At 44.0% G+C, this 26,055-nt stretch overlaps 1 protein-coding gene across 1 annotated transcript in view; it reads left to right on the forward strand.

The window, feature by feature from the left end:
* The window catches only part of SFMBT2 (Scm-like with four mbt domains 2), a 188,246-nt gene that overhangs the window by 135,295 nt on the left and 26,896 nt on the right, over positions 1-26,055 (forward strand). The window contains exons 12-19 of the mRNA XM_014949114.1: positions 2,530-2,643; positions 3,911-3,953; positions 4,582-4,652; positions 5,841-5,980; positions 12,953-13,062; positions 21,565-21,740; positions 23,272-23,444; positions 25,241-25,489. Of these exons, the coding sequence (XP_014804600.1) occupies positions 2,530-2,643; positions 3,911-3,953; positions 4,582-4,652; positions 5,841-5,980; positions 12,953-13,062; positions 21,565-21,740; positions 23,272-23,444; positions 25,241-25,489 (1,076 nt within the window). The remainder of the gene's footprint in view (positions 1-2,529; positions 2,644-3,910; positions 3,954-4,581; positions 4,653-5,840; positions 5,981-12,952; positions 13,063-21,564; positions 21,741-23,271; positions 23,445-25,240; positions 25,490-26,055) is intronic.

Genomic DNA, 26,055 nt, shown 5'->3' on the forward strand with positions numbered 1-26,055 from the left:
AAGTAATAATGTACACTCCCTGCACAGCATAGGAATTTGAGGAGAACCCTTTTGCTAATCACTTCTCCAGGGAGGTTTTCCATGATTTTCCCTTTGAGAATTTTCTGGAGTTGCTGGTCTATTCTTCCCAAGATCTGTAGCAGGAGGTGGAAGTTTTCCTCACCCTATTCCCCATCTCCCTGTTCCCTTCTTTTCCATTTAACCTCTCAAGTCTCACGGACATTTCTTAGCCTGAGAAGATGGCGGCATAAAATGCAGCAAATGAAACTAATGAGTCTCAAACAAGCTGTTTCCCACTTATATGAGTGAGGCCAAACGGAACAGCAAGGTGTTGGAAGGCAGGGTTATCAATTGCCAGAGGGAAGAAGCAGTACCCAGGAGGACAGAGTAGCTGTGAATATGTCTTACAAGAGGAACAGCGGTGTTGGAGTAGAACTGACATTATGGTGCTTCCCAGAATGGGAAGGGTTTGGAAGGGACCTTTGGAGACTATCTAGTCCAACCCCTCTTGGCAAAGCAGGGTCACCCAGAGCAGGTCAGACAGGAACGCATGCAGGCAGGTTTTGAATATCTCCAGAGAAAAACAGCTGCAACTGTAAACTTTAAAAACAAAATTGTCCTGTCACGTCTATTGTTGTACATTTGATCTGTTTATTGGGTCAGAATAACACTGTAGAACAGCTACACTAATGTAGATAATGGATTTTCCCATGTTGAAATTTCAGTGGGGACTGCATTGATGTCGTGCTCTGTTGAGGGCTTGATCCAGGGCTTGCTCACTTTGTGCGTGTCTTGCCACTGATTTCAGCAGGTCTCACCTCAGTGGCTTTCCTGGATTTGTGGCATTAGGCAAAAATGTTTTGGCCAGCTGTGAGTGCAGCTTTCATCAGGTTCAAACTGAGCAGTGACCTCTTGGTATTTTCTGGTGGACGGAAATGGTTTTGTAGGAAATGGCACCCTGCTGACACCCTGCACTGAGGCTCAGCTGCTCAAATGAGCTGGTTGTGTCCTGTATCATGTGCCTTGATCCCATCCTCTTCCCTTCCCCACCTCCTAGTGAAATAGAGACTGCATCTTCAACGTGTAATGCATGAATACCATGAAGACAGTCATGAATCTATGCAGACATCATGATTTCATTTTTCTAATTATTTCCTCCAGCAGTGTGAGCACCAGCACCTATTTTCCTGCTTCCTTTGGGTTCTGATACAGCCACACGCTCTCAAAGTGCAGCAAGTTTATTACTGGAGACAAGATTGATCCAAATGCTGTGTCTCAGCCTCGATGCCATTCCCATCGCAAAGTTCAATTACTGTTTCAATTACACCACAAGCCCCTTGATGAACATTCATTAGTGGGTAGTTCCCTGTAGCCATCTAGCTGTGCACAGTCAAATGCTGCTGCATTAAGCAGGAGGCAAAGATGCTGTAACAGATGCAAAGGCAAGGATGCTGCAGGGGAAGCTGCTGATCCTTTGGTGTCTTTTATTAGGAGATCATCTCATGCTGGTGCTGGAGCTGTAGGTCCCAGGGAGTTGAAGTTGTTGACCAGGCTGTGCCAGCGCAGATGGACTTGAATTGAAGTAATCAAATGGTGTCTTGACTCAGGAGCCAGGGTTGTTGTCAAAAGAACTCAAAGCCAGCAGGAATTATTTCCATTTGCTGCAATGGGCTTTGAGTGCGACCCACATAAACCAAAGACAGGAGAATGTCTTCTAAAGGAGACGTAATAACCAAACTGGAAGAGATTTGCTTTAAGCAGAGATTTTCAGTGGGGTTTTGGAGTCAGTATTATGCCAGGGATATTAGTGCATCTGTCCCACTTGGGTTTTTTTTTTTACAGCCTCTCCCTTGTGTGATCAGGTTGTGTTGTAGTGTAGGAGAATTCATGGCACCTCTAGACAGAAGGTGGCACCTCCCACCCTTGAAAGCAGTGACTCAAGGGCAGAACTACATGAAAAAGCTTCAGGGGGGGCATTGGAGCATAAAAGGCTATCACATCAGCTGTCATCGTGGTCTGGTGGGAGGTGTCCCTGCCCATGGCAGGGGGGCTGGAACTCGATGATCTTTAAGGTCTCTTCTGACTCTAACCATTCTACGATTCTGTGATTTTATGATCCTGTTACAGCCTGTGTTCTTGCTCTCTCACCAGTAAAAGCAAGCACCCAACTGGCCTCCTTCTAACTTGCTTGTGCAACTCTACCGAAAACCAAGGGGGCAATCAAGCCATCTTGCTGGGAAAAGTCATGCCTGTTTAACCTTACTGGCTTTTTGGCTGCTTCACTGTGCACCCTCAGTGTGCTCTTAATGGGGATTTTCCTCTGGAATCACACTGCACTGTGAATGCAACAGCCTTATCATTGCTGTCTGTGCAAAACTGAAGATGAAATGATGCCTGATTTTGATGCGGGGAAGCAGATTTATTTTTACATGTTCCATCATTTGCTTCCCTTGGTTCATGATGAATGCTCGAATGGCTCTGAGCTTGGTATTCCCACGTCTAAATTACATTATAAATTTGTGTTTATAGGTTTACAGATGCCCTCTCCAGAGTACATAGTTGATGTAGAGTCTATGGACATTTTCCCCGTTGGCTGGTGTGAAGCGAATGCTTATAACCTAACTCCACCACACAAAGCTGTTTGTAAGTACATGGAAACCTCAAGCAGCATAGATATTACATGAAAGGATCTATCAGGGAGTTTGTCTTATGTCTATAATCCAATTTTTGAAACTACCAACCTAGGTAGCAGACTGGTAACCAGGCTGTATGTGTAATAAATAGTAATACATCTAATTAGCAATTGGACTCTGCAGCACTGGTGTTATGCAATTTGCACTTGTCTGTGTGATCTGTCCCTCTGAAAATGAGATTTTTAGCGCTGAGAAAGGTTCTTAAGATAGTGTGGGGGTGCACAACGCAGGGTTTTGGGTTTGTGATGGGGTTGTCGGAGTGAAACCAGGTTTCATTGCGCCAAGTTCACTGGGGTGAAAAATAAAATAAAAATAAAAATAAAAAAATAAAAAAAAAATAAAATGTAGGGTGGAATGGATATCCAGGTGCACCCTCTCCAAAACAGGATCTGCTCCATCTAAATTGAGAAATGTTTGCTGGCGTCTTTCTACCCCTTCCCAGAATATGTATCCCATCATTTCATTGTCCCCACTAGGTCAAAGATTTCCCTTGTGTTTCCTTTAAATCTCTCCCGGCACAGTAAAGTCCGTAGTGTTTTGTCCTGCCTCCAGTGTGTAGAAAAACCAATTTCTTTCCTTTCTATTTGCATTTGAAGGCAGTTCATGGGGGCTCAGTGGCTTGATGTTGTTCTCCTGTTCCTCGCAGAAACTATCCAACCCCCATCTCAAGCCACCAGACGAAAAATTAGCCTCGCTGTTTATATTAATTAACATCTGAAAGGCAAATTTTAAAATGTGTCAAACCTTTTGAAGAGTTAAATATGCTTAAGTTAAAAATCAGGCAGCCGGGGCCTAATTTGGGAGAATACTGCTATGGCAACATTATGCAGCCTTATCGCAATTTATAGCTAGGGATAAATTATGCTGGAGGTAATCATGCTTGTAAAATGTAATCTTATCCATATGTGTTTCTGTATGGAAAAATATTTGTGTTTTTCTTTTAATTTTTTTTTTATACTGATCCCATAAAACACGATATTAGCATTCCAGAGGAAAGATTAAATGTATTATTACATATTTAAAGTAGGTTTTAATGATGTAGTGACTTACTTAAAAAATACCAAGAGGAGATGGTGATAGTAATTAAGTACCATTTCATTGTGTTAGAAGTCGTTTTATAGTCAGTGCATTTATACAGCTTTTTATGTGTTATGAGTATACTTTATAGGACAGAAGGGTACCAAACTATTTTTTTCCTCCTTGCTTCATTTTTGCAGTGCGAAGGAAGAGAAGGATTGCAGTTGTGCAACCAGAAAAGCAGTAAGTTTTTGATATTTAAAGTGATACTTACACAGGGATGCATCCAGTCTTCCAGAGAGATAATCCAGAGCAACTGGGTGACTTTGCTAACTACTGCCCAGGTTCTGCAGCCGAATTGCCAAGGGGGTTCCTTTAAATCTAAAATGTTTGTGAACATGTAAGAAAATCCTTGAAACAGAAATATTTTAGTAGCTGGGACTGTGTAGCCAGTGTCTGATGGCCAGTAAGGGATGCTTATGGAAGACAGACGTGTACCAGGAAGGCATTTCCCTATCTAGTCCTTGCAGTTTCTAAGGGATTTTAAGGGATTTCTAAGGGAATTTAAGGGACCCAAGCATGAACATTTGTAGCCTGAAGGGCTAAAAGTCACTGACCAGAGTACGCTTTTGGAGGAGTGGTGGATCTGGCTCCTTCTTCAGCAATAGGCCCTATAGGCCCTGCAGGCCCTGGGCTATGATAAACTGCGTGGAATCTGGGTTGCATTTGAGGTATCTCCATTCCTCAGTCCAGACAGGTCCCGGGCTTTCTCTCAGTCGGTCCTGAATGCTTTGCCCCATTAAATACTATTAAATGGTATATATGTATGTGTATATGGCACTGTTAAATACTCTGAATTGCTGTTTAACAGGTTGCCATCCACAGTGCCTGTTGAGAAAATACCTCATGACCTCTGCCCGGTTCCTCAGCCAGACACAACAGGTAAGACTGCTCAGTACCAGTGGGATCCTTACTTCAAGGACCCTTGGCCTGTCTGGAGGGGCATGACCCCAAAAAGGGAAGGAGTGTTTTATATGGATGGGGAGATGAGACCACATCCTCAGGGGGTGTGAGGTGGTGTGAACCCACCAACAGTGCAAGGAGTCTCTGGTGGACAGCATGTTCTGGAGGGTCTAGTCCTCCATGTGCAAATGCAGTGTCTTGCTGGGGTTATTGGAGTTTCCCTGAAGCTTGCCCGTTTCAGCTAATGATGTTAGGGCCAGGCTAATGAAGCCCTGGTGGAGATGGATGTGACTTTTTAATTGGCATCGATGAAATTGCTTACAGCAGGACGTAACGGGTCCCTGTGTTGGCATCAAGCCTGTGTAGCATGGCTGCTGCTTCTGCGAACGGCTAATTTTGGTCCCCTTTAGAGTGGTGGGAGGTTCTGAGAGTGTGATATTCATCCAGTTAATCACATGGACTCTGCAGGAGGGGCAGGTTTTAACTCACTTCATTTTACCAGGCTGCAGGACGCATCTGACCCAGCATCCCAGGGTCCTGTTATGATAAAATGGGGAGAAACAGGCTCTTTTGGGGTATGATGACCAAAAAGTGGATAACCACTTGGATGGCACATGAACCACATCTAGAAATACCCATTTCTGTCCATGGGCTATAAGGGATCCCAGAGTAATTAGCCCAGATGAAGAAAGCTGCTGTGTAGATCCATGTTGATCAGGGGAGTGGCACCACAGCACGTACTGGGTTGGACAGTGACTGAACAGGGCTTTGTAGAGCTCTCCACCTGAATTTTTTCCCTGAGCCGATGCCACGTTTTTGAGGGGCAGCTAATATGTTCCCTTTCTGGAAAGTTACACCTGAGTCTCTCATATCCATGTGCGATGCAAGTTCTGAAAGAGCCTCTGGTCGTGTTATGAATTAAATCCTTTCCCAATTTTCCTCTCAGTAGGGTGTGCAGCCAAATCAGTTGCTATTAAAAGCACTTGATTTTCTCGTGTTGGAGGGATTCAAATAGCAGAGGTTTCTCTACCTCCTGCCCCAGGGAAGACTTCTTTGTGCCTCCCTTACTCTTCTCCCCTCCTCCCCACATCTAGGAGGAAGAAGAAGGGCCCCTGATTTATTGTACAAAAGTGCTACACGCACATCAATGCTACTTTCTCCTTGCAGGCACCATCAATGGGAGATACTGCTGCCCCCAGCTCTACATCAACCACCGCTGCTTCTCAGGTCCATATTTAAACAAAGGCAGAATAGCAGAGCTACCTCAGTCTGTCGGGCCTGGCAAGTGCGTGCTGGTCCTCAAAGAGGTACGGCTCAGCTATCTTTTGGGGGGACTTCAGGGGAAAACATGGATTATGGGCTGCCAGGCCTAGAATTTGAAAAGAAGGCACCTAAAATTGTCCTGGAGCTCTGCAGTGGTTTCCATAAGTCAAAACGTCAAGCTGGGAAGAGAGGGTAGGTATATGCATTGTGGGTTTTGATGGGAGAGGTGATATTTTTGAAACATGGGGAGTTCTATTACTTGGGAGCAAGTTTCATCTAACTGTGGGTACTGTGCAAGCAAATTAACATTCTGAACCAGAGCCATCCCCAAAGAGAATCTCTGTGGTTGCTGCTGTCAGCCTTACAGTCCATATACAGATGAGAAGCAAGATGGGTACAGGTGGGAGAGGACAGCAGGAAGGTGCTGTTGGTTAAGTAGGGTGCCATTGGTGTCTTGGGCACCATTTCAGTTTGATGTGAGTCTTCTAGAAATTCAGATCTTCCAGCTTTCTAGTCTGTACCTATATGAACCAGGGGTGTACCTGAGCTCCCTCTGCCCTTGGTGGAAAAGCACGAGAACTTCTAGGTCTCCATTTCTCTGATGGATTTGCAAGACCCTCAGTGCCCAGCTCAGGGTATTTGCAGTTGTCTGAGATGAGATGAATCCCAGCCCTGAACAGAAACACCTGAGAGGAGAGATTCCTCCCAAATCATCCACCACTTCTGAAAACACCTCTGTGCTGTACTGTAGAGTGACTCCCATGTCCCCGGTCACTTCCCCATCACCTACATGCACTGCTTTATACACCACAGCACTGCTGGTTGTCTCACATGGCTGAAAGCTGGGATGTGCAGAGCACCCAGTAATCCAGCTGCCTGTGCAGGTGGGACACCTGGGTCTCAAAGAAGCAAGTCAAAAATGGCCCTCAGCAGAAAGCAGGATGAAGCGGTTGCAGAGCAAAAGTTGACAGCTGCCAAGTGTGAAAGCAAGTCCATAGCTGCTTGCTATGGGGAGCGTTAGCAATCTGCTGCTACTTGGAAAAGAGGCAACGAAAAATCAACGTGGGGGAAACATGAAGCATGCCCAGTCAATCCTTATGCTAATGTTCCTTCCTCCTTTCCACCTGGAATTTGGATTTTGAAAGTATAAGTAGTATAAAGCTTCTTCTGCCAGGTCCTCCCCTAGTATCTTAGAGCTTTGTTGCATAGACTAATGCCAGAATCTCCAAATTCCTCAAGGATGGGACCAGTGGAAACCGACTTCAGTCTCCTGCAGCAAGGCTGTTTTCTCTTGCTCTGCCTCCTTACAGAATTGCTTGCAGAAGGACCAAATAGCAGTGTCAATGAGACACCAGCATCTTGGTTTTGGATACAGGAGTGACATCCCAAGGAGCAGGACAATGGCCCAGCATTCATCAGTGTTATTTTGCAGATAAATTCAAGCTCGTTCTGGCCACAGGGACCAGGTCAAAATTCTGGAAAGGGCGAAGAGAAGAAATTCAGGGTGTTGTTGCAGGGGAGATACACATGGTTCCTATCAGCTGCTGCCTAGATGACAGAGGTGTTGAACAGCTCAGAGAACCATGGAGGTTTCTCTGGAGGAGGCAGGGAGGAGGATAGGGGTACCCACCACGTGGAGAAGGCAAGAAGTGACAAAGAAGACATCCCTGTATCGAGATGAAGATCTCTAGCAGCTGCCAGAGCACCCAAAATGATTGTAGAGCTGAGTGGTGACAACAGTGTGGGACATATCTCCTCCAGTCCAAGACCATGGCCACCAGGCTTTCCACAGCTGCAGAGCTCCCTCCAAACCCAGTTTTGGTGCTGAGCTTGAGGCCTTTGTCTCGCTACACCCGCTGATGTTGTGGCCCTGAGTATGCAAATGCGTTATAATTATCTCTCTCTCACTATATAGGAAAATTGCAGGCCATTGTAAATTATGCATCAGCATAACTTGTCTGGAATAGATAAATTATACATGGGCTTTACTTTGGCAACACACAGGGGAGGGTGGGAAAGACAACTCAAAACAGCAGCTACGAAGGAAAAACGGAGTCTGTAGCAGGCTGGCGAGTGCTTTTTAAATCACCCCGGTCTCCAGCCATAACTCACTGTCTTCAGAGATGCTCTAGTTAAAAATCTGTGCCAGTTCCCAGCCAGTTCACAGTGGGCATCTCTGTAATGGAGATGCTGCTGTGTTTGGCACTGAGGGCAACCCCAGACTAAAACCAGCTGAACAAGTCCTGCCCTATTCCCCAGCCTGGATTACCTAAAGCAAGAAGGGAGCAGATGTCCTCTCCCAACTTGCACCAGGTGATGGGAGAACTTGCTCCTGGCTGGGTGCTGAGGGATTAGCTCCCCATCCTCTGCCTTCCTCCACACTCAACCATGAAGGTTGGATCAAAGAATGAAGCACGACCGTGATTCATGTTGTTCTTCAGCCCTCTTTTCCCCCAAGGTCTTGAACTTGAAGTAAAGCATCATCCAGGATCTGGCTCCAGACAATCTGGTGCTACCAGCCTGCACGCTGGTAGTGAGACAGCTGTGGGTCAGTACTGCTTGGATCTAGAGTAAACAGGGTTAGGAAATACCCTTATAGTGGGGAGTAGGAACATCTCCTTCCATTTGGGTGGCCTGGGCTTTTCTCACCTGAGGTGTCGGGAGAGAGGCAGCACGAATAGGTTTGCTTTTCTGCAGCACCTCTTTTCCAGCAGAGCAGACACTTCTGCCGAGTTCTGTGTTTTTACTGCATCCCCCTGATCTCTGCCCAATTGCTTTGTCCTGGTGTTGGATTCAGTGGTTGTGAGCTCTGCAGGGAGGAAAGGTGCCTTCCAGAATGGCAGCCCTTGAACGAGATTTCCTGGCAAAATCTTGCGAGCAATTGCAACTTATTTGGTAGTATGAGCAAAAATACTGATTTTAATTTTGTGCGTGTTTGTGTGCGTGTATCCTTGCATCCATGCAAAGCCTCAGGTGACTGACAAGTAACCCTTGTGCTACCTAGGGCCAAACTTATTTTTAAAGCCTAGCTGTTCATTATTCCTGGTGCCAGCACAAATCACTGCTGAGACCAGTGCTTTATTGTGATTTCTTTCACCCCAAGTGGCAAGTGCGGTGGTAATGGCTGTTGTGTAACATCAGCTGCAAAGCTTGTCTCATTCCTGAGATACTTGTTTGGAAAAGAAGTTGACACTTGGAGCCAAGTACAGTGCAAACATCAACTATTGCCATCCAACAACTGCATCTGGGCTGAAAAATAGTGACTGTGTAGTAGCTAAGATATGTAATGAGTGCTAACTTAAATTAAAATAAAGATTTACATTTAGTTCTCGGGTCAGAATGTCTAAAAAATACTTCTGAACAGTTCTTCCATCTGTGCCAACAACTTAACACAGCAACATTGTAAAACAAAATGAGGTATCCTTTTAAGACTTCAGATGATCTATGACCCACTGTATCTTTGGGAAATATGCCATAAAGATTAATTAGCCTCATTGCTTACTGCTCCTACTATTTTTAAGACACTTTGCTCTTTCTCTGTTTAAAAAGAAAATGGGTTTAAAGATAATGTGACTGTCCAACTGATGCAAACAGGAAAAAATCAGGCAGCATTTGTGAAGGAGGACCATTGCACTCTGCAACTTGGATTTTTTTGGAGCACAGCATGACTTCTTAGGAGAAATTTGCATAATTAAATCATGGCGCTCAGAAAATTAAGTAGCTTGTACTGAGCCTTATGTATATAATTGAGCTGAGCTGATAGCGTTATCATTAGTGATCAGATTATGGTGGTGGAATGGCAGAAACCTCTATAGCCTGGAAAGGTATAACTGCATTTCTGCAAGAGGATTCACTAACATCCTCCTCAGGACTGCTCTGTGGACTTCAGCTCATCTGTAGTAGTTCCTCTGACTTAGAATCTGGACATCTGTATTGTTGAAATGTCGTGGACTGTCATAACCATGTCAACACTTAAGTGCTACAACCTTGACTGTAACAAAAGTGGACTTTCTGATGCTTGATCATCTAATGAAAGAATCCTGAAGAACTCTTTTTTTTCCCTTCTGTCTCTGGCGCACGGACACATCATTATTCCAAGGAAAATAAAATAACTTCTTATTGTCCTGCCTGAGGGTAGCCTGGGAGTTAGGGTCTCTCCTGTTAGATAGGAGATGGGGGCTCACATCTCAGGTGGAGGAGGGAAGTTTAGTTTCTCCTCGCAAGAATGCTAACCTTGAACAGCAGAAGAGGTGTAACAGTATTTTGAATTGTACCTCATCACTGATACCTCCAGGGTTGGGATCATTAATGAAGAGGGGTGGAGAGCTGGGAAATGTGTGAATACCAAAAAAGCGATGATGGAAAGAAAGGTGCTGGACTTCCCAGTGGCATCGGACACATCTAGACGTGCTCAGAAAAAGGGCCCTTGAAAATCTATGACATGGAAAACTTTATAGCTAAGGTGTCAGGTGTTGATAAGGTTGGGTAGAGGCTTGTGGTGGTGCTGTGTGCTCGTGCTCACTGATGTCATGATGTGACTCCAACCTACTTTGAAAATCCAATGTTCAGCAGTATCAAAATCGAACCTCATAGATGTGTAGCAGTAAAGGCTGGTGGTGTCTAATCCACCCTTCTGCACCCAAACCACTCCTAATGGAGAGGGCTGAAAATAAACTACCAAAATCTCAGACTGGTCACACTCCTAAGGGAATTCAGTGAATCAGAGCAAAATTTGACCAGTCTGATACGGGTGGAGTAATTTCCCATCTCCAGAGAAAGTTGGAAACTGGTCTGGGTTTCTCCACTGTTTTTGCTTTAATCACAGCTCATTCTTCCGCAAGAAACAAAGTGTTCTTTTTATCTCCCCAGTGTTTAATAGTGTGTAATATGAAGTGATAATGTTGTTAGAAGATAACACTGTTAACATAGTTATGGGCTCCTGCTGTAGGGTATAATGCCAAACTTAGTGACTTATTTGAGATACAAAAGGAGTAAAAGCCAATTTAGTTTTTTTTTCTTTTTTTTTTTTTAATTCTTCCCTTAAAGGGAAATGTTTGTTCTTACAAAACACTCTTTTTTAAAACTGAGTTTAGAGTTTACAGAGTCCTGCTGATGGCAAGCCAGCTTTGAGAAAAGTCCTGGTATTGTGTCTTTGCAGGGCTGGAGTTGATTAGGAGTCTGGGATAATCCCCAAGCATGGCCAAAGTGTTATTTGCAGGGTTGGGTTTTCTTTTCTTTCTCATTTTCTACCTGTTCTTACAACCCATACAAACACCATCACCTCGATAAAGGAGCAGGACAGCACTGTTTGTGGGAATTGCTCAGCAAGTGATGCTTGCTTTCTGCTTCTGGCAAGCAGGGTGGGTGTAGAAATGTGTTGAAGGAGAGCTTTCCCAACAAGCTCCTGTGTAGGTGATAAATAACTCCCTGGATGTGTCCTTGCTGAACACAAAGGGAACACGTTTGATGAGTTATGAATGAGCATGGGAGATACCCAGGATCTTGGCATTTTTTGAAAAGCCACCTTTGGTTTTCCTTCATTGGGTCTCTGTGCCAGACACCAGAGCTCCATCAGTAGGTACAGTGCGAGGCAGGCAAGAAAAGATGTGGACAAGCAACTGGATGGGCTCACTCAGAAGCTTTCTTTTGTTCTCTTAGGAATCAGTGTGGCTAAGTAACTAGTGTAGCGGGTTGTGTGATGAGATGGAAACCAGCTGGAGAGCTGTGGGTAAATCTGTCTTGTAGTTTCCCCTTGTGTGAGAGAGAAAATGTGCTCCTGCCCTTCCTTATAGAGTGCTTTGAGATGTACAGATGATCAGAGCTGAATAAGACAGTGCTATTATTAAGCATCACTTTTTTGATGGGCAGCTTGAGTAATGTTTTCAAGGGCCCAATGATAAATCAAATTTTGTTTCTAATAAACAACTTAGCCAGGCAACTCAAACCACTACCATTTTACAAGGTATTATGCAGCATTAAGTGAAAACCTTGCCTGAAAATAATTAAATCTGTGAGGTTTTCAAAATACTAGAAAACTCTCACATTGCTGGGTTTAAAAAAAGAAAAAAAAAAAAAAAAAAACCCAGCAAAACATAAGCACTTCTCTTTGCAATATGACCTAGTCAGTTTTTCATTTATGATGAACCACGTTCATGGGTGCTGAGGAAACTTAAAGCTCATTGTACTGAAATCATTTGCAGTTCCCCAAAGAATTAAGAACAGGCATTAGGTAAAGAGCTAAATTATATCCAAACCAATCCAGACTCACTGTGGGGTCATTCATGTACATACAATGCAGAGTGTTCAAACACATGGTCTGGTGCTGTTAAGAGATTTGTTTTTCTTATATTTATCTCCTTAGGCCAAGTGTAGACTGTTAAAGCTCAGATTCCCTGAGCCAATAGTAGGAATCATTTTTATTCTCAAAGGCTTTGGATTAAATGGACTGGCACACGTGTTTTGTTGTACAGAGTGGACACACACTGGGTTTCAGGCACACCTCCTGCAAACTCTTTTTGTGTATACTTCATTAATATTCTGCTAATACAGTCAAGGCACGCAGCACTCAGATGCTTAAGCGTATTGCTGACCTCGAGTATGTGAATTTCCCCTTTAGTATTCAGTGTGTAACAGTACACATGACTCTGTACCTGGTTGAGCAACCAGAATTATTTACACTTTTTATAAAATTGAGCCAGTATGAATGCAGGAAATGGAACCTGCTTTGGGTGAGAGGGTCTGTCTCAAAGAAAAATACTGACTAACAGGAGATCTTTGGGGTTAGCTATCAGCATTTAATGCAGTCGCTGTATCAGATCGATGTGTCATCTACAATATGTTTAGCACATTGATCCAATCTGGGAGCTCTTATTGCATCTGGCACTTACCCTCTTCAGCCTTGAACCTAAGTTGGCACCTATAAGCTGCTCCTGCCTATGCAGCACCTGGGATCATATTCAGTGTGGTCAGGGACTACTTTTAAACCCATCAGTGTTGTCGGTTTTGTCTCTCAATAGGTTCTCAGCATGGTGATCAATGCAGCCTACAAGCCAGGGAGTGTTTTACGAGAATTGCAGCTCGTGGAAGACCCTCAGTGGAATTTCCAAGAGGAAACACTTAAAGCAAAGTAAGTCTTAAGCGTGTGCTCTTTTATTTGTGAGCCTTCAAAATTGGAACTGACTGGAGGAAGGAGAGGGAAAAAAAGAGAACAAAAGATTTCTTCTATTGTGAGAGTTTTACTTTTCTAATTGTCGCTTTGCTTCATTGAATTATTTGTCTCATTCTATAGCAACTTCAGAAATGAAATATTCACCTGAACAGTTCATTTCTATTGTCTTTCTCCAAGCAGCCATCCAGATTTTGATGAAAAATGCCATGTTTATTCAGTGAAGTCCTGAGTTTTATGATAAGCTGTTCCTATAAGCTTGGCTATTATTGAATTAACTCAATTCCTGGCTTTCTAAATGTAGGAGCATTACTGCTTTTAATATAGAGCCTGTCACTCTAATGCAGAAAAAGCTGGTGAGAACGAATGGCACAAAGAAAAAGCGCAAACAAAATAGCAGGGACACATTTTTAAGTAGGGAATGTGGGATTAAGATCAGGATTTGAGGCCTTTCTAGAATTTATGCTTCAATTGTCATCTAAACAACACTTAAGAAAATTGTATCTAGAAATTACTCAATTTCCCCTTTCATCTTGAAAAGTTACCTGTTTACGTCTTCTTTATGTAATGGGCACTACACTTAGGATGTGTTTCAACAGCCATTGTCTCTCTGAAAGGAGAGTCTCACCTAAGGTCTCTCCAGTGTCCCTCCAAAGAGCAATTCTTCCCTCTTGGAGATGGATGTCAACAAATAGTTCTTTGAGGACAGCTCTCTCCATTGAGGAACTTGGTCACCTTGACTTTTTGAGCACTGAAGCTAAATGCAGTGAATCTCACCCTTTATAATGAACACTCTTACTCCTTTTCAAATAAAAGCAAATTTCTCTTGGTTATTTGAAATGATTGGCTGTTAAACATGGCACTATTGATTGCTATTGTATTTGATCTTTGGCCATGCAGGTATTTCAGAAAGCTCATGTGTGCTCTGGTTGAGAGAGAGAATTGAGGACCTTTTATTCTACACACTCAGAAACTGCTTTTCTAAAGGAGGATTGCAATTGGAAATAAAAAGCTACTAGAAAATCCCATTTTTAATTTGCTTCTTTCACCCATGTGGAAAGTCATGTTTTTGTGTTTGTCAGTGGAAATCTTGTGGATGGAAATCTAAAAGTCATCCTTGTGCAGGCAGATTTTCATTAAAAACAAGTCATCGTCCATGACCTGGTTTTCATTGATTCCAGGCTCCCACACCTTGTACTAGCAAATATTATATAATGCACTTCTACAGGTACTTAGCAATTATGAAATCAAGTTATAACGCCCCAGCTTAATGTCCTGTCCTGCAATGAGGTGAACTTACAGGCAGTTTTCCTATCAGCAGTATCCAAAATAGGACTTTGTAGGCATTTCTCATTTGGGTGTAGATACCTGCCTTGTGAAAAAGCAGCAGTATCTAGTTCTTAAGGCTGCTGCAATCCTTATTGCTAATGGAAGACAGACTGGAAGACACTTAACTGACCGTCAAGTGCAGGGATGTATTGTCCTTGATAGCTTTGTCTACAGCCCAGTCCACTGAGACCCCAGGCAGCTTGCTGGTGCTTACACCAGGAAGGCCAACATGGGCTGCTAGAGATAGTCACTCACCCATATCACATCAACCACTTTTCCTCCCTCATTGTTGCCTGGTGTGCTAATCATGCTGTGATGAGCACTTCCATCTCCATTACCTTCCCCCCAATGCTTCTTCCCATTCGTTCCTGTGCCCCTTTCCTCCCATTTATTTATCAGGGCAGCCAGCTGGGTGGGATCTATCTTGTATACATGTAGCCTGCCAGATAGAAGTAGACCAATGCTTTCCAGCAAGGAAGCTTTGTATTTTATGTTGATCAGCCAGTCTCAGGATGTGTACATGTTCCTGCATGATGCCTACCCCAAGAGGCAACAATCTCAGCTCTTCAGCGAGTCAAGCAGCATCTTTCAACTTTATCAAGCCACACAATGGGTCATTACAGGCTCATTACAGGTTCAGTCATTACAGAGCTGGGACAGCATGTTTTGGAGTGACTTCCAAGCATAGAAATGTGTTCTTATTTGGTATGGCATTGTCCTCTGAGGAGACTGAAGTAATGGGGCTGGACAGCATTAGATATTAGGAAAAAATTCTTCACTGAAAGGGTTATCAAACATTGGAACAGGCTGCCCAGGGAAGTGGTGGAGTCACCATCGCTGGAGGTATTTAAAAGATGGGTAGAGGTGATGCTGAGGGACACGGTTTAGTGATGTTTTTTGTCAGTGTTAACAGTTGGGCTAGATGATCTGAAAGGTCCCTTCCAACCTAGGCAATTCTATGATTCTGTCTGGCTTCTGAGACTGGAGCTCTGTCTCAGAGCAGTGCTGGCCAGTCATACCAGCTTGCCTGCAGATAGTTTGAGTGCTTCTAAGAGTAGGTGGCAAAGGGTAGATATGTGCTAAGACTGTCGGAGTCCCCTAGGACTTCTTTTTTTCCTTCCTGAGTTTGGTTAAGCCACTTCATCAAGAAGCGTATCAGGGCTTTAATTGCATTTGGTTGTGCAGAAGCAGAGAAGAAAACATGCTGGTGAAGTCAGATACCCTGGGATGCACAAATAGCACGCGACACGTTGCATCAGGTATGACAGCCAGTGGTGCTCCAGAATCTTAAACAGAGACCCGTAACGAGCAAACGCCTGTCTACACCAGCTCCCAGCTACACCGATGGTGTCATGCTGCTAATGATGACAGCTCTACAGCCAGCCGGGGCGTCTGTGCTGTAATGTGACATGTCGTGTCACCGCCTTCCTTCTGATGTCAACTGACAACTCCTTGCATCTTGACAATGTTGTTGTTTGTTGGCGGCGGCGGCGGCTGCAGTGGGGGTAGAGCAGAGGGGAAGGAGGAGGACGGGGAGGAAAAAGCTGTTTTCCCCCCACACTGGCCCCAATGCCAAATTGTACACTGCCAGGAACGCCTTATCTCAGTCCTGGGGTACCCTGAATTTACTTTGCTGTCGTGAGTGACCAGCACAGAATCAATTACAGTAGCGTTGCAAAGAAGATAAACAATTTAGACTGTCTGAAGAGATGTGTCTGCGGTGCGTGATGGCAGTCGCTTCCCATCAGTGCTGCTGGCTCCCTCTGAAAATAGTCAAACCTGATTTATTGGTGATCATGAGTTAGAAATGTCAGGCCTGATCTTCTGAAGTCCCATGAGGGCCAGCCAAAGCTGTGGGCGTCCAGCTCTTAAAGATGCTTTAAGTTCAGTGCCTACATCTGGATATGGCTTCCTAATTTTACATAAAATGCTTGAGGGACTTTATGCTTTTTAAAGGCTTAAATTTCTAAGGGCTATAAGAGGGGCTGTTTGGACTTACCCATTTTTGCAGGACTTTGGACATAACCCTCTGCACACACTGGTACTGTTTATCTCCTGGGTCCTGTATGAAGCCCAGTTAATCAAAATAAGAAAAAGGAGTATTCCTGGACTCCTCCTTTAAATGACATTCTGAGAGTTGCTAATCCAGTAGCTGCACTCCAGGAATGTACCCCCCCCCCCGACCCCGTCACAGACACCATGGCTTGTTTATGAGACTGTATTTCCAATAAAGTCTTTTCACTGGGGTGCTTTAGAAGACTTTCATTTGTGGTAGATGATGCTGAGGTGTTTGAAGTCTGCTTTGTCTCAGCCTTTGCTAGCAAGGGTTGCTCTCGGGCCTCCCAGGTCCCTGTTACTGTTTGAGGGAGTGAGGTGTCACCCACAGTAGATGGAGAAGAAGCCAGAGACACTACAGGCAAGCTCGATGTCCACAAGTGCGTGGAACCAGATGGGATGCAGCCAGCTCAGCTTGAGGGAACCGGCCAATGTCATTGAAAGGCTGCTCTGTCATGTTTGAAAGTTGATGATGATCAGTGAAGTTTTCTGATGTCTGGAAAAAGGCAAACATCACACCCTTCCTCCAGAAGGACAAGGAGAATCCAAGAAACTACAGGCTGTCAGCCTAACGTTCCTGGGAAGGTTATTGGGCAAATCCTTTTGGAAACCATTTCCAGTAACATGCAGGACAAACAGGTGACTGGGAAGAACCAGCATGGGTTTTCAAAGGGCAAATTGTGCCTGATGTGATGAAGTAACTGGCTTAACAGCTGGGAATGGGAAAGCAGTGGAGGTTATTTACATTGATTTTAGCCATGCTTTCAGCACAGTCTTCCATAGCGTCCTTACAGCCAAGCTGTGGAGATGTGGAGTGGATGTGTGTGTGATGAGTGGAAAGTTGGCTGGACAACTGATCCCAAAGGGTTGCAATCCGTGGTATTATGTGAATAATGGCAGCCAGTTATTAACAGTGCTCCTCAAAGGTCAGTACAAAGCTCATATGATCTGGTTCGTTGTCCACATGAGCTCTGCCACATAGTTCTTGAGGCACTGCCAGGGTGAGTTAGTGTGATCAGGTGGCCTTCTATGCCAGATACTGGAGGCAGAAGTCATTGATACCAGTGGAATGACTTAAACTCTTTCTTTCTGTAACCAGAAGAGTTAACAAAACATGTCCTTACAAACAGAGTAATTCCAAAGCCCTTTCTGAATCCTATCTTTGAGAGTAGAAAGCATCACTAGATGATTAAATAACTTTGGAGGAAGATAACTACATTTTTTGTTGATTTTAGCTAGACTTAGATTATTTGCAAAATCTTTGGTGTTCAAGATACACTGAGTAGTTCCAAGGGTATCAGGGTTTTGATGAAAACTTTAGGGTTTTCTGTCATTGGCAGTTGCAATGGCCCATACAGGCAGGGTCGGATTCAAACAAAATGAAGAGGATGTTGGACAATTTCTACTGCTGTACTGCTAAGTTGCTTCTGGTAGATCCAAGGCAGGGAGGCTTTGATTGTGTGCTGTGTATTTCCTGGAGATTTCTCGTATTTGGCCGACTTCAAGCTCATAAGACAAATTGGAAATGTGTTGCAAAAGGACAGGTAGGAGTTTTTGGTCTCCTGAAAGGATGTTTAGGCTTTTAGCCAGTGAATTGTTCAAAATAGTCTCAAAGATTGTCAGAACTGTGGACAAGACCTTTGAAAATGAGGGTAGTCTCAATGCTCTTGTTGTTTGAAGTGGCTTCAGCATGAGGCTTTTCACGTCATCGCATAACGGTCCCTAGCGAGAGCGCTCATAGAAGACATTTTGTTCTCATGAAACTCTGATCTATTTTATCACCAAAGGAAGCTTCAGCAGGAGAATGATATTGCCAGCAAAGTACTGTTAGCTTACTATTGTTGCTCATGGATCAGCAAAGATCCTGAGTATATTTTTCATGGAAGTAGTTCCAGCCATAAGCGTTTTCTTCAGTTTTGGGGATCTGAGGGCAGAGAAGGATGGAGAGGAAAGGAATATTTATTTTGATTTAGCTGAAAAATCTTTTGGAAAAGAATGATGATTTCTAAGAAAACTGAAAATGTTGTGCTTGACACCGGTGTTTTGCAAGTCTCCAGAGCTGCCATGCTGTGTGTGCAGGTTACTTACTGCTTAAATGTGGTTGGGAAGATAGAAGTCCTAGTATGAAAACATTAATAGGAATATCAGTAGTTGGTAATTTTTTGAGCGTTGTTAATGGAAAGGCATTTTCTGATTAGATCCAATGGAGCTCTTTCCACATGGCCGTCCTAGAACAGCTCAGATTACATTTGGTGGTGTTTGTGTTAAAAATCTTTAGTGTGTGAGGAATATGGAAAATATTAGTAGAACTTGGTTTATAGTTGAAAGAGGCACTGCCAAAGTGAAAGTAATGTAAAAATATTACTACGGCCAGTACTAACACCTTGGGTTATTGAGCCTTATTGCTGCAGTCATGTTGATCTCCATTTTGCCACCCGTTCTGTTAATTGCTATGTGTATGGCATTCAAACCAGACTGTGAAATGAGTCAGTTGTTCATTTTCCTGGTTTCATCTTTTTCTTTCACCAGGTACAATGGGTCCTTTCTGGGCAGCCAAACACAATAGGAAGCACACAGTTAGAAGAAGTCAGCCATCCTTGAATAATACCCATCAGGCAGCTTTCTTAGCTTGTAAGAAAGAAGATCAAGAGGCAATTTGATTACAGTGCTTTTGCAGGGAAACAAGACCAGATGCGTTCTTTTCATCCTAGTGGTGAAAGTCAGAACAAGGACAAACAAATGCAAGTTAAATCCAGACACATCCAGACATAAAATGAAGCATAGGCTCATGAGATATGGGTACAGGTGCTCCTGCTGCCAGGATTCCTCCAGTGTGGAGACCCTTGAGGGGAAGCTGCTGCTTTTCTGGAGGTGATGCTTTAGTCCAACCAAAGTTGTTGGGGTTCAGGTGAAGGTAACGTGATGAAATTCTGCAGCCTGTCATAGGAGTCAGACTTGTCAGCTTAATACTCTAGTCCATCATTAAACTTAATGGCTCCTGGAGAAATAATAAGGGCAGGACTCTTTTCAAACACACTGAAAAGAAATAAAAAATGATTATACGCAGATATATTTAAATGACTGTGGAATTATTTCATTTGATAATAGCCAAACCCTCTTTAGCCAGCCTGCCTGTGCAGCTGTTCCATAGGGAGGCTGAGATAACAGTGCTCTGTGTCTGGAAGGAACGCTTTTTTGATTTGACATCATCTGTCCAGGTCTGTTGGGGTGCATGAAGAGTTGGCTAATGAAGTAATTTATTCATTCATTTATTTATTCATTCGGATGGATGAATCCAGAATTGTCACCATGACCTGGGGTCCTTGGTCAGCCACCAAATGGGGTATCAGAGCATGGTACCTTGCCCAGTTAGGTTCTGGACAAATTTTGTGTCAAGATGATATTTTGGATCAAGTCTTTTGAGACATGAGGATGGTTGGACTGGGCTGTTCTCAGACCCTAATTTCATTTGGGTACCCCAAGTCTTGAACCCTTTGCCCATACCCCAGTGCTTCCAGAAAGAGCTTTTGGGAGGGAGAGCAGCAGGAGGTGGTTTCTCAGTTGCTTTGTGCAACTCGGTAAAACCTTCGGAGAGAGGGAGTTGAATCTGGGTTCGTGCTGTGTGTTTTAACTCTCTGGCCACGTCTTCATTGTTTCACCTTCTCCTCCTCCTCCTTTTCCACATCTGACTATCAGCAGCTGCCTCCCTGCTGGGGAGCTGTGGGTCTTAATACACTCGCAAGTGCTTTGTCTCATTTTTCCTGATGACTGTATCTTTGTCTTTCAGTGCCTCCCATCCAGTAAGCTTTCTTTCACTGTCTCTCCCTCTTTTTCTTTTGTGCATGTTACTTTTCTCTCCTCTAAGCACATTTATAATGCCTTAACACCAGGTGCTCGCGTGATTGTCTCTTGTGTTGCATTCCTCAGGACGTGCAAGTGATGTTGTAAAAACCTTATCTCACTGTTTACAATAGCTTGGTGCCGCTGTTTAATAAATTGTGGGGATAATTGGTTTTTCAGAGTTCACATCTACAATGTATTACAGCAGGGATGTAACTGTATCTTTCTTAGCCATTTATCGCTCAGAAACACTTCATATAAAACACCGGAATAAATGTTTTAGTAGCACATGGATAACAAATTTAAGACAAACCTTTCATTGCATCTGCTCTAAGCATTCCCCGTAGGAATCACGGTTTTTAGGGCCTGTTCTCACAGCCCTGTTAACTGACTCAAGAGGCTCCTGGTTTGTTCCTCGGGTCTTGCATCACCCACATCTCATAGCGGTGAAGTTGTCTGGTCCCTGTATGACATACATACAATCCGGATTCACCCAGATACAACCACAGACAGCACGACAAAACTGTGGGATTCTTGTGAGCTGGGACATGATGTGAGAGCTGCCTCAAGAAAGATGGCATTGGAGAAGAGGGTGATGAGGCACTGGAACAGGTTGCCCGGGGAGGTCGTGGATGCCCCATCACTGGGGGTGTTCAAGGCCAGGCTGGATGGCTATTTGAGCGGCCTGGTCTAGTGGGAGGTGTCCCTGCCCATGGCAGGGGGGTTGGAACTAGATGATCTTTAAGGTCCCTTCCAACCCAAACCATTCTATGATTCTATGATTCTAAGACCAACAGAGGCTTAGAGACAGTCTCCAATGTAGCCCATGTACAGGGTGGTGACCGCAAAGTTCTGCAAGCTTCTCATTGCAGATCAGTATATGAGGAGAGACTACATCCTTTTCCTCAAAACTTTGCATCAGTTTGTAGTATGGCCAAGCCTACTGTGATTTTTTTGCCATCTCTTGCCTTACCTACAGATATATCCAATCTGTACATGCATTCCTCCCTAAGTCATGTCCACACCTCTGATTCCGGGATCATTTCATCCTGCCTTTCCTTCCTCAAGTCCATCTGAAATGGAGCCACTAAAACAAGCAGACCTGTTCTGCCTGCCTTCCCAAGAGAGGCACTCTCCCAAAAGTCATTAGGGAAGGTATCTCCCTAACAGAGATTGGTCTGTAGCATCGAAGGACATCGCTTGATTGGTGACATGGGGTCTTGTCATTCTTTTTTCTAGATACAGAGGGAAGACATACAGGGCGACTGTTAAGATTGTGCGGACCTCGGATCAGGTGGCGGATTTCTGCAGAAGAGTCTGTGCAAAGTTGGAGTGCTGCCCCAACTTATTCAGTCCTGTTCTGGTGGCTGAAGTCTGCCCAGAGAACTGCTCCATTCATACTAAAACCAAGTACAGTGAGTATTGGCCAAAATGCTTCTTGGTGCTAGCTGGGGATCAGGACGGTGGGAGACTGTGCATGAGCTAGTGATGGAGAACAGGAGTTGTGTAATGCATTAATAGTGAGTGGGATTCATCTCATCTAGGAGCAATTAATCCTGACCAGGCCACCACAGGCTCCCTCAGTATTCTGTACAGAGAAGTAAGCATCTCCAGAAAACTGTCCATCTCTCTCCATCCTAATATATCTGTTTGAAAGTCATTACTTTTTGGAAGTCTTGACTTTTCTTCGTATGTAAAATTAACATAAGGAGCACATAAAAGGAGCCTGCAGTGGCCAGCTAAGATTTAAACTGCTACATCTGAGACAGCTTCCTTAAGTGACATGAACTCTCAGTGAAGAGTTTCTGGCATACGCACCAGCACAGGCCAGTATCATGGTTCTGAGGTGCTGGAAGGAGTTTTGGAGCATTGACTTTCTCTGCTCAGGGTGTTTAATGTTTAAACATGTTCCTACCTATTCAGGAAGGCTGAAGTTAAGCATGTGCTCAACATTTTTGGTTGTCCATGTTACTGATAATGGCTCTTGAACTGGTCAGGAAAAAGTGGAAATGAGTGCTATCCTTCTTCCACACAGGTTTCAAGAAACCAGTATGATTGATTTAAACCAATTAGCTTCTGTTTGGCACCAGAGCAGGAGGGGAAATGGGCTCAGGGAGATATTCAGACCATTGAATATGGGTTTCTGTAGAAGTCCACACCTGAGCTAGACTCCTGGCTCCCACTGGCAGCAAATAGAGATCTGGAGGAGTACAGCTAGGGGAGACAATCTCCAGCTGAAATTTCATCTCAGAGTTGATGGTTGTATGTGACTGGATGAATTGTTCCTCAAAACTCCATTGATTTGATGAAATGCTTAGTTCAGTTACGAACTTTGACATGGGTGCCAAGTGCCATTTTAGTTGTCCCTGACGAAGGGCAGCCCCGGAGGATGCTGTAGAGCATGTCAAAGGCACCTAACACAAGCTTCTAATGTAAGGTCAGAGGACTCTCACATTTTTAATTTCAACTTGGGCCATGAAATAGTCGAAGGTAATAAAAACCCATTCCTTTGTGCATTGAACAAATGCAGATAATTCAGGATCACTCTCCGCTCTCTGCTGAAAACGTTCACAACTGAAAGTCTATCTAAGACTGTTAACTCATGCTGAAGGGCATTGGATTAAATCGGAAACGTGCTAGACCCTCTCCCTCCAAATCTCTGCTCAGCTTAGTGGAAGCTTTTCCTAAGTACACATTGTAGGGTTAAATTCTGAACTCCTCATTCATCACCAATAAATGTGTATGCGTAAGATCTGTAACACTCTGCGCTAGTCCAAAATGATATCTTATATTTACACTGGCCGTTTTTTCCAAATTAATGTATTTTAAAGTTCCTCGTAAAAGTGCACCTAGAGTGCAGTACTGAATCAGTAGGAAGAAACAAGCCAAAGTTTCCTTCTCTAAGTAGTTAAAGGTTTTAAAGAGTGTTTTGCTTCATTTCTCCAGCTTATTATTATGGGAAGAGGAAAAAAATCATTAAGCCACCGATTGGGGAAAATAACAACATGAAAAGTGGACATGTGAAGCCAGCCAGACGCAGAAAAAGGCGGAAATCCATCTTTGTGCAGAAGAAGAGGAGGTCGTCGGCTATCGATGCGAATGCTGCGGGCTCTGCAGAGGTACATGTTGCACTGGGGTAAATCGGCAAAAGCCCCTCGGTGCTTTTCTCTCCCCACATCTGCACCTTCCTTCTGAGGGACTTCTCAGCAAACCTCAGCACTTCCATTTTCCATTTTGAATCCCTCCTTGCTGCTCTGTTTTCCTAAGGTCAGACTGGTTTTATTGGGATGCTTTGGGGGCTTTTACCCTTGCCCATTCTAGAGTTAGCAAATAGAGTTTTGGTTCCACCTTTGTAATGCTTACTAGCTAATGTGCTGTCTAATATTATATATTTGTTTTCTTTTGCTGCCTTATAAGCCTGTAGGCAGGCAGATGAGCCTGTTAGATGCTTTGTGCAGCATCTAGCAGAGTGAAGGAGGTCTGTCATCCATGTCTAAGGTCTCTAAATCTTATAATAAATAAAATTAACTCTCAGGCAATTATGGTTTCAAGGGCTTTTATTTTTTCATTAACCATTCTTGATATTCTTTGTTCACAACATCAAGCAGTAGATGTTCTAGAAGCTTTAGAAAGCAAGAAAATGGTTTGTGTCCCAAATATGTGGTATTTGAGGCCTCAGTCTTTTCAGTATGCTGTGTGAAGTGATGGGATCCCAGCTTCAGCAATGATTTGTGACTAAATGCAACCTGGAGCAGACTTAGTTCTGTGTGGCCCATTCCTGGGTGGTTTTCCCGTGATAGCAACACCAAAGTTCATGTGTGGTTTCCCTTCTTCTGCTGAGTGTCAGTGATTGCTGCTTGGTGCAACGTGAAATAAAACTAATTTACTTAAATTCTCTCTACTTCAGCTGGAGGGGGTTATTTTAGTCAGCTTTCAGTTGATTGCTTCCATCTTCATGACTTTGTCCTCATTTAGGTGCAGTTCTGCTTCATTTCCTTAGATTATACCTGCTTCAAAGGAATTTATACTGAAATAAACTCATCTTAAGCCTAAATCAACCATTAGCCAATTTTTTCAACCTTTCAGCCAATATAACTAACTTCGTCTAAAATTGCTCTTTCACTGAGCATATGGCTTGGATACATGCTCACACTTTGATCAGAGCAAAGCTGTCAAAGCCATTTGGGCCATTTTTGTATATATAAAGTTCAAAATACACAGTTTCCATAACTTGGTGTGTGCTTGCAAGCTCTGTGTGACAGAAATAACAGGAATCTGGCATAATATCCTTTAAATGGAAATTTGTTCTTCACTTCTAGCAGTTAGGTGTTGGACTGAAGTCAGGGAAATCTGGGTGAAATTGTTTGTCCTGAGTTTTACAGAAATGCCATCTAAGAAACCAAGTACAAGTATACACTTGTACATCTAGATGTTTTTAAATGGCACCAAAATTTCCTTCCTTTCAGTACTAGAGACACCCATGACAATTTGAAGCAAGGTGAAGGTTTAAATTCAAGCGTAGTTGTGATTTTAGTTCATCTCAAACAAGCTGAGTTTCGTTTCATCCTTTTAGTATTTTCCATTTCCCCTTCTCACACACATCTGCGGTGCCACAAGGTTTGAGACACCGGCCCAACAGAGGAACATTTCATGCTTGATGAGTTATGGCTGTTGACCTTTTGTTGGAAACAGAAAAAAGGATTTGCCCATCATGTATCTTTTTTCTTCTACATTTTGTAACAAATCTAAATTGAGGGCTAATCTACTTAGCACTGTAATGAAAATGGGATAATTTGGTTAAAATAAATGTTATCCAGGACCAGCATGGGCACAGGCATGCAGTTTGACCCAAGTGCCTTTCAATTTGTATTAATCTCCGAGCCTGGATGCTGTTTCTCTGATGGTCCTTGTGCAGGAGAGCGAAGATGACGAGCCGGATGTGATGGAGGACGAGACGGGAAGTGAGGAAACCAGCTCAGAGCTCCGGGATGACCAGACAGATACCTCTTCTGCTGAGGTCCCCTCTGCCAGGCCCCGGCGAGCGGTCACCTTGCGGAGCAGCACTGAGTCAGATAGACCTCCTCCCATGGAGAGAGCCCGACGGAGCCGGAGACCGCAGCCCCACTCCTACAGCGAGGCGGAGAAGTGCACCCAAGTCAAGGAAGTGAGTATGCCCGTAGGCTTTCACAGCAATGTTCTTCCTAAATTGCCAGCAGTGTGCCCAGGTGGCCAAGAAAGCCAACAACATCCTGGACTGTATCAGGAACAGTGTGGCGAGTTGAGCCCGAGAGGTGATGATCCCCCTGTACTGGGCACTGGTGAGGCCCCACCTCGAGTACTGTGTCCAGTTTTGGGCTCCCTACCACAAAAAAGACATCGAGGTGCTTGAGCGGGTCCAGAGAAGGGCAACAAAGATGGTGAGGGGTCTGGAGCACAAGTCTTATGAGGAGAGGCTGAGGGAGCTGGGGTTATTCAGCCTGGGGAAGAGGAGGCTGAGGGGAGACCTTATTGCTCTCTACAACTCCCTGAAAGGAGGGTGTAGAGAGGTGGGGGTCGGTCTCTTCTCTCAAGTCACAGGCGACAGGACAAGAGGAAATGGCCTCAAGTTGCGCCAGGGGAGGTTCAGGCTGGATATTAGGAAAAAATTTTTCACTGAAAGGGTTCTCAGGCATTGGAATGGGCTGCCCAGGGAGGTGGTTGAGGCACCATCCCTGGAGGTGTTCAAAAGAC

Source organism: Calidris pugnax, unplaced genomic scaffold (assembly GCF_001431845.1).
Source record: "Calidris pugnax isolate Ruff unplaced genomic scaffold, ASM143184v1 scaffold125, whole genome shotgun sequence".
NCBI lineage: Eukaryota > Metazoa > Chordata > Aves > Charadriiformes > Scolopacidae > Calidris > Calidris pugnax.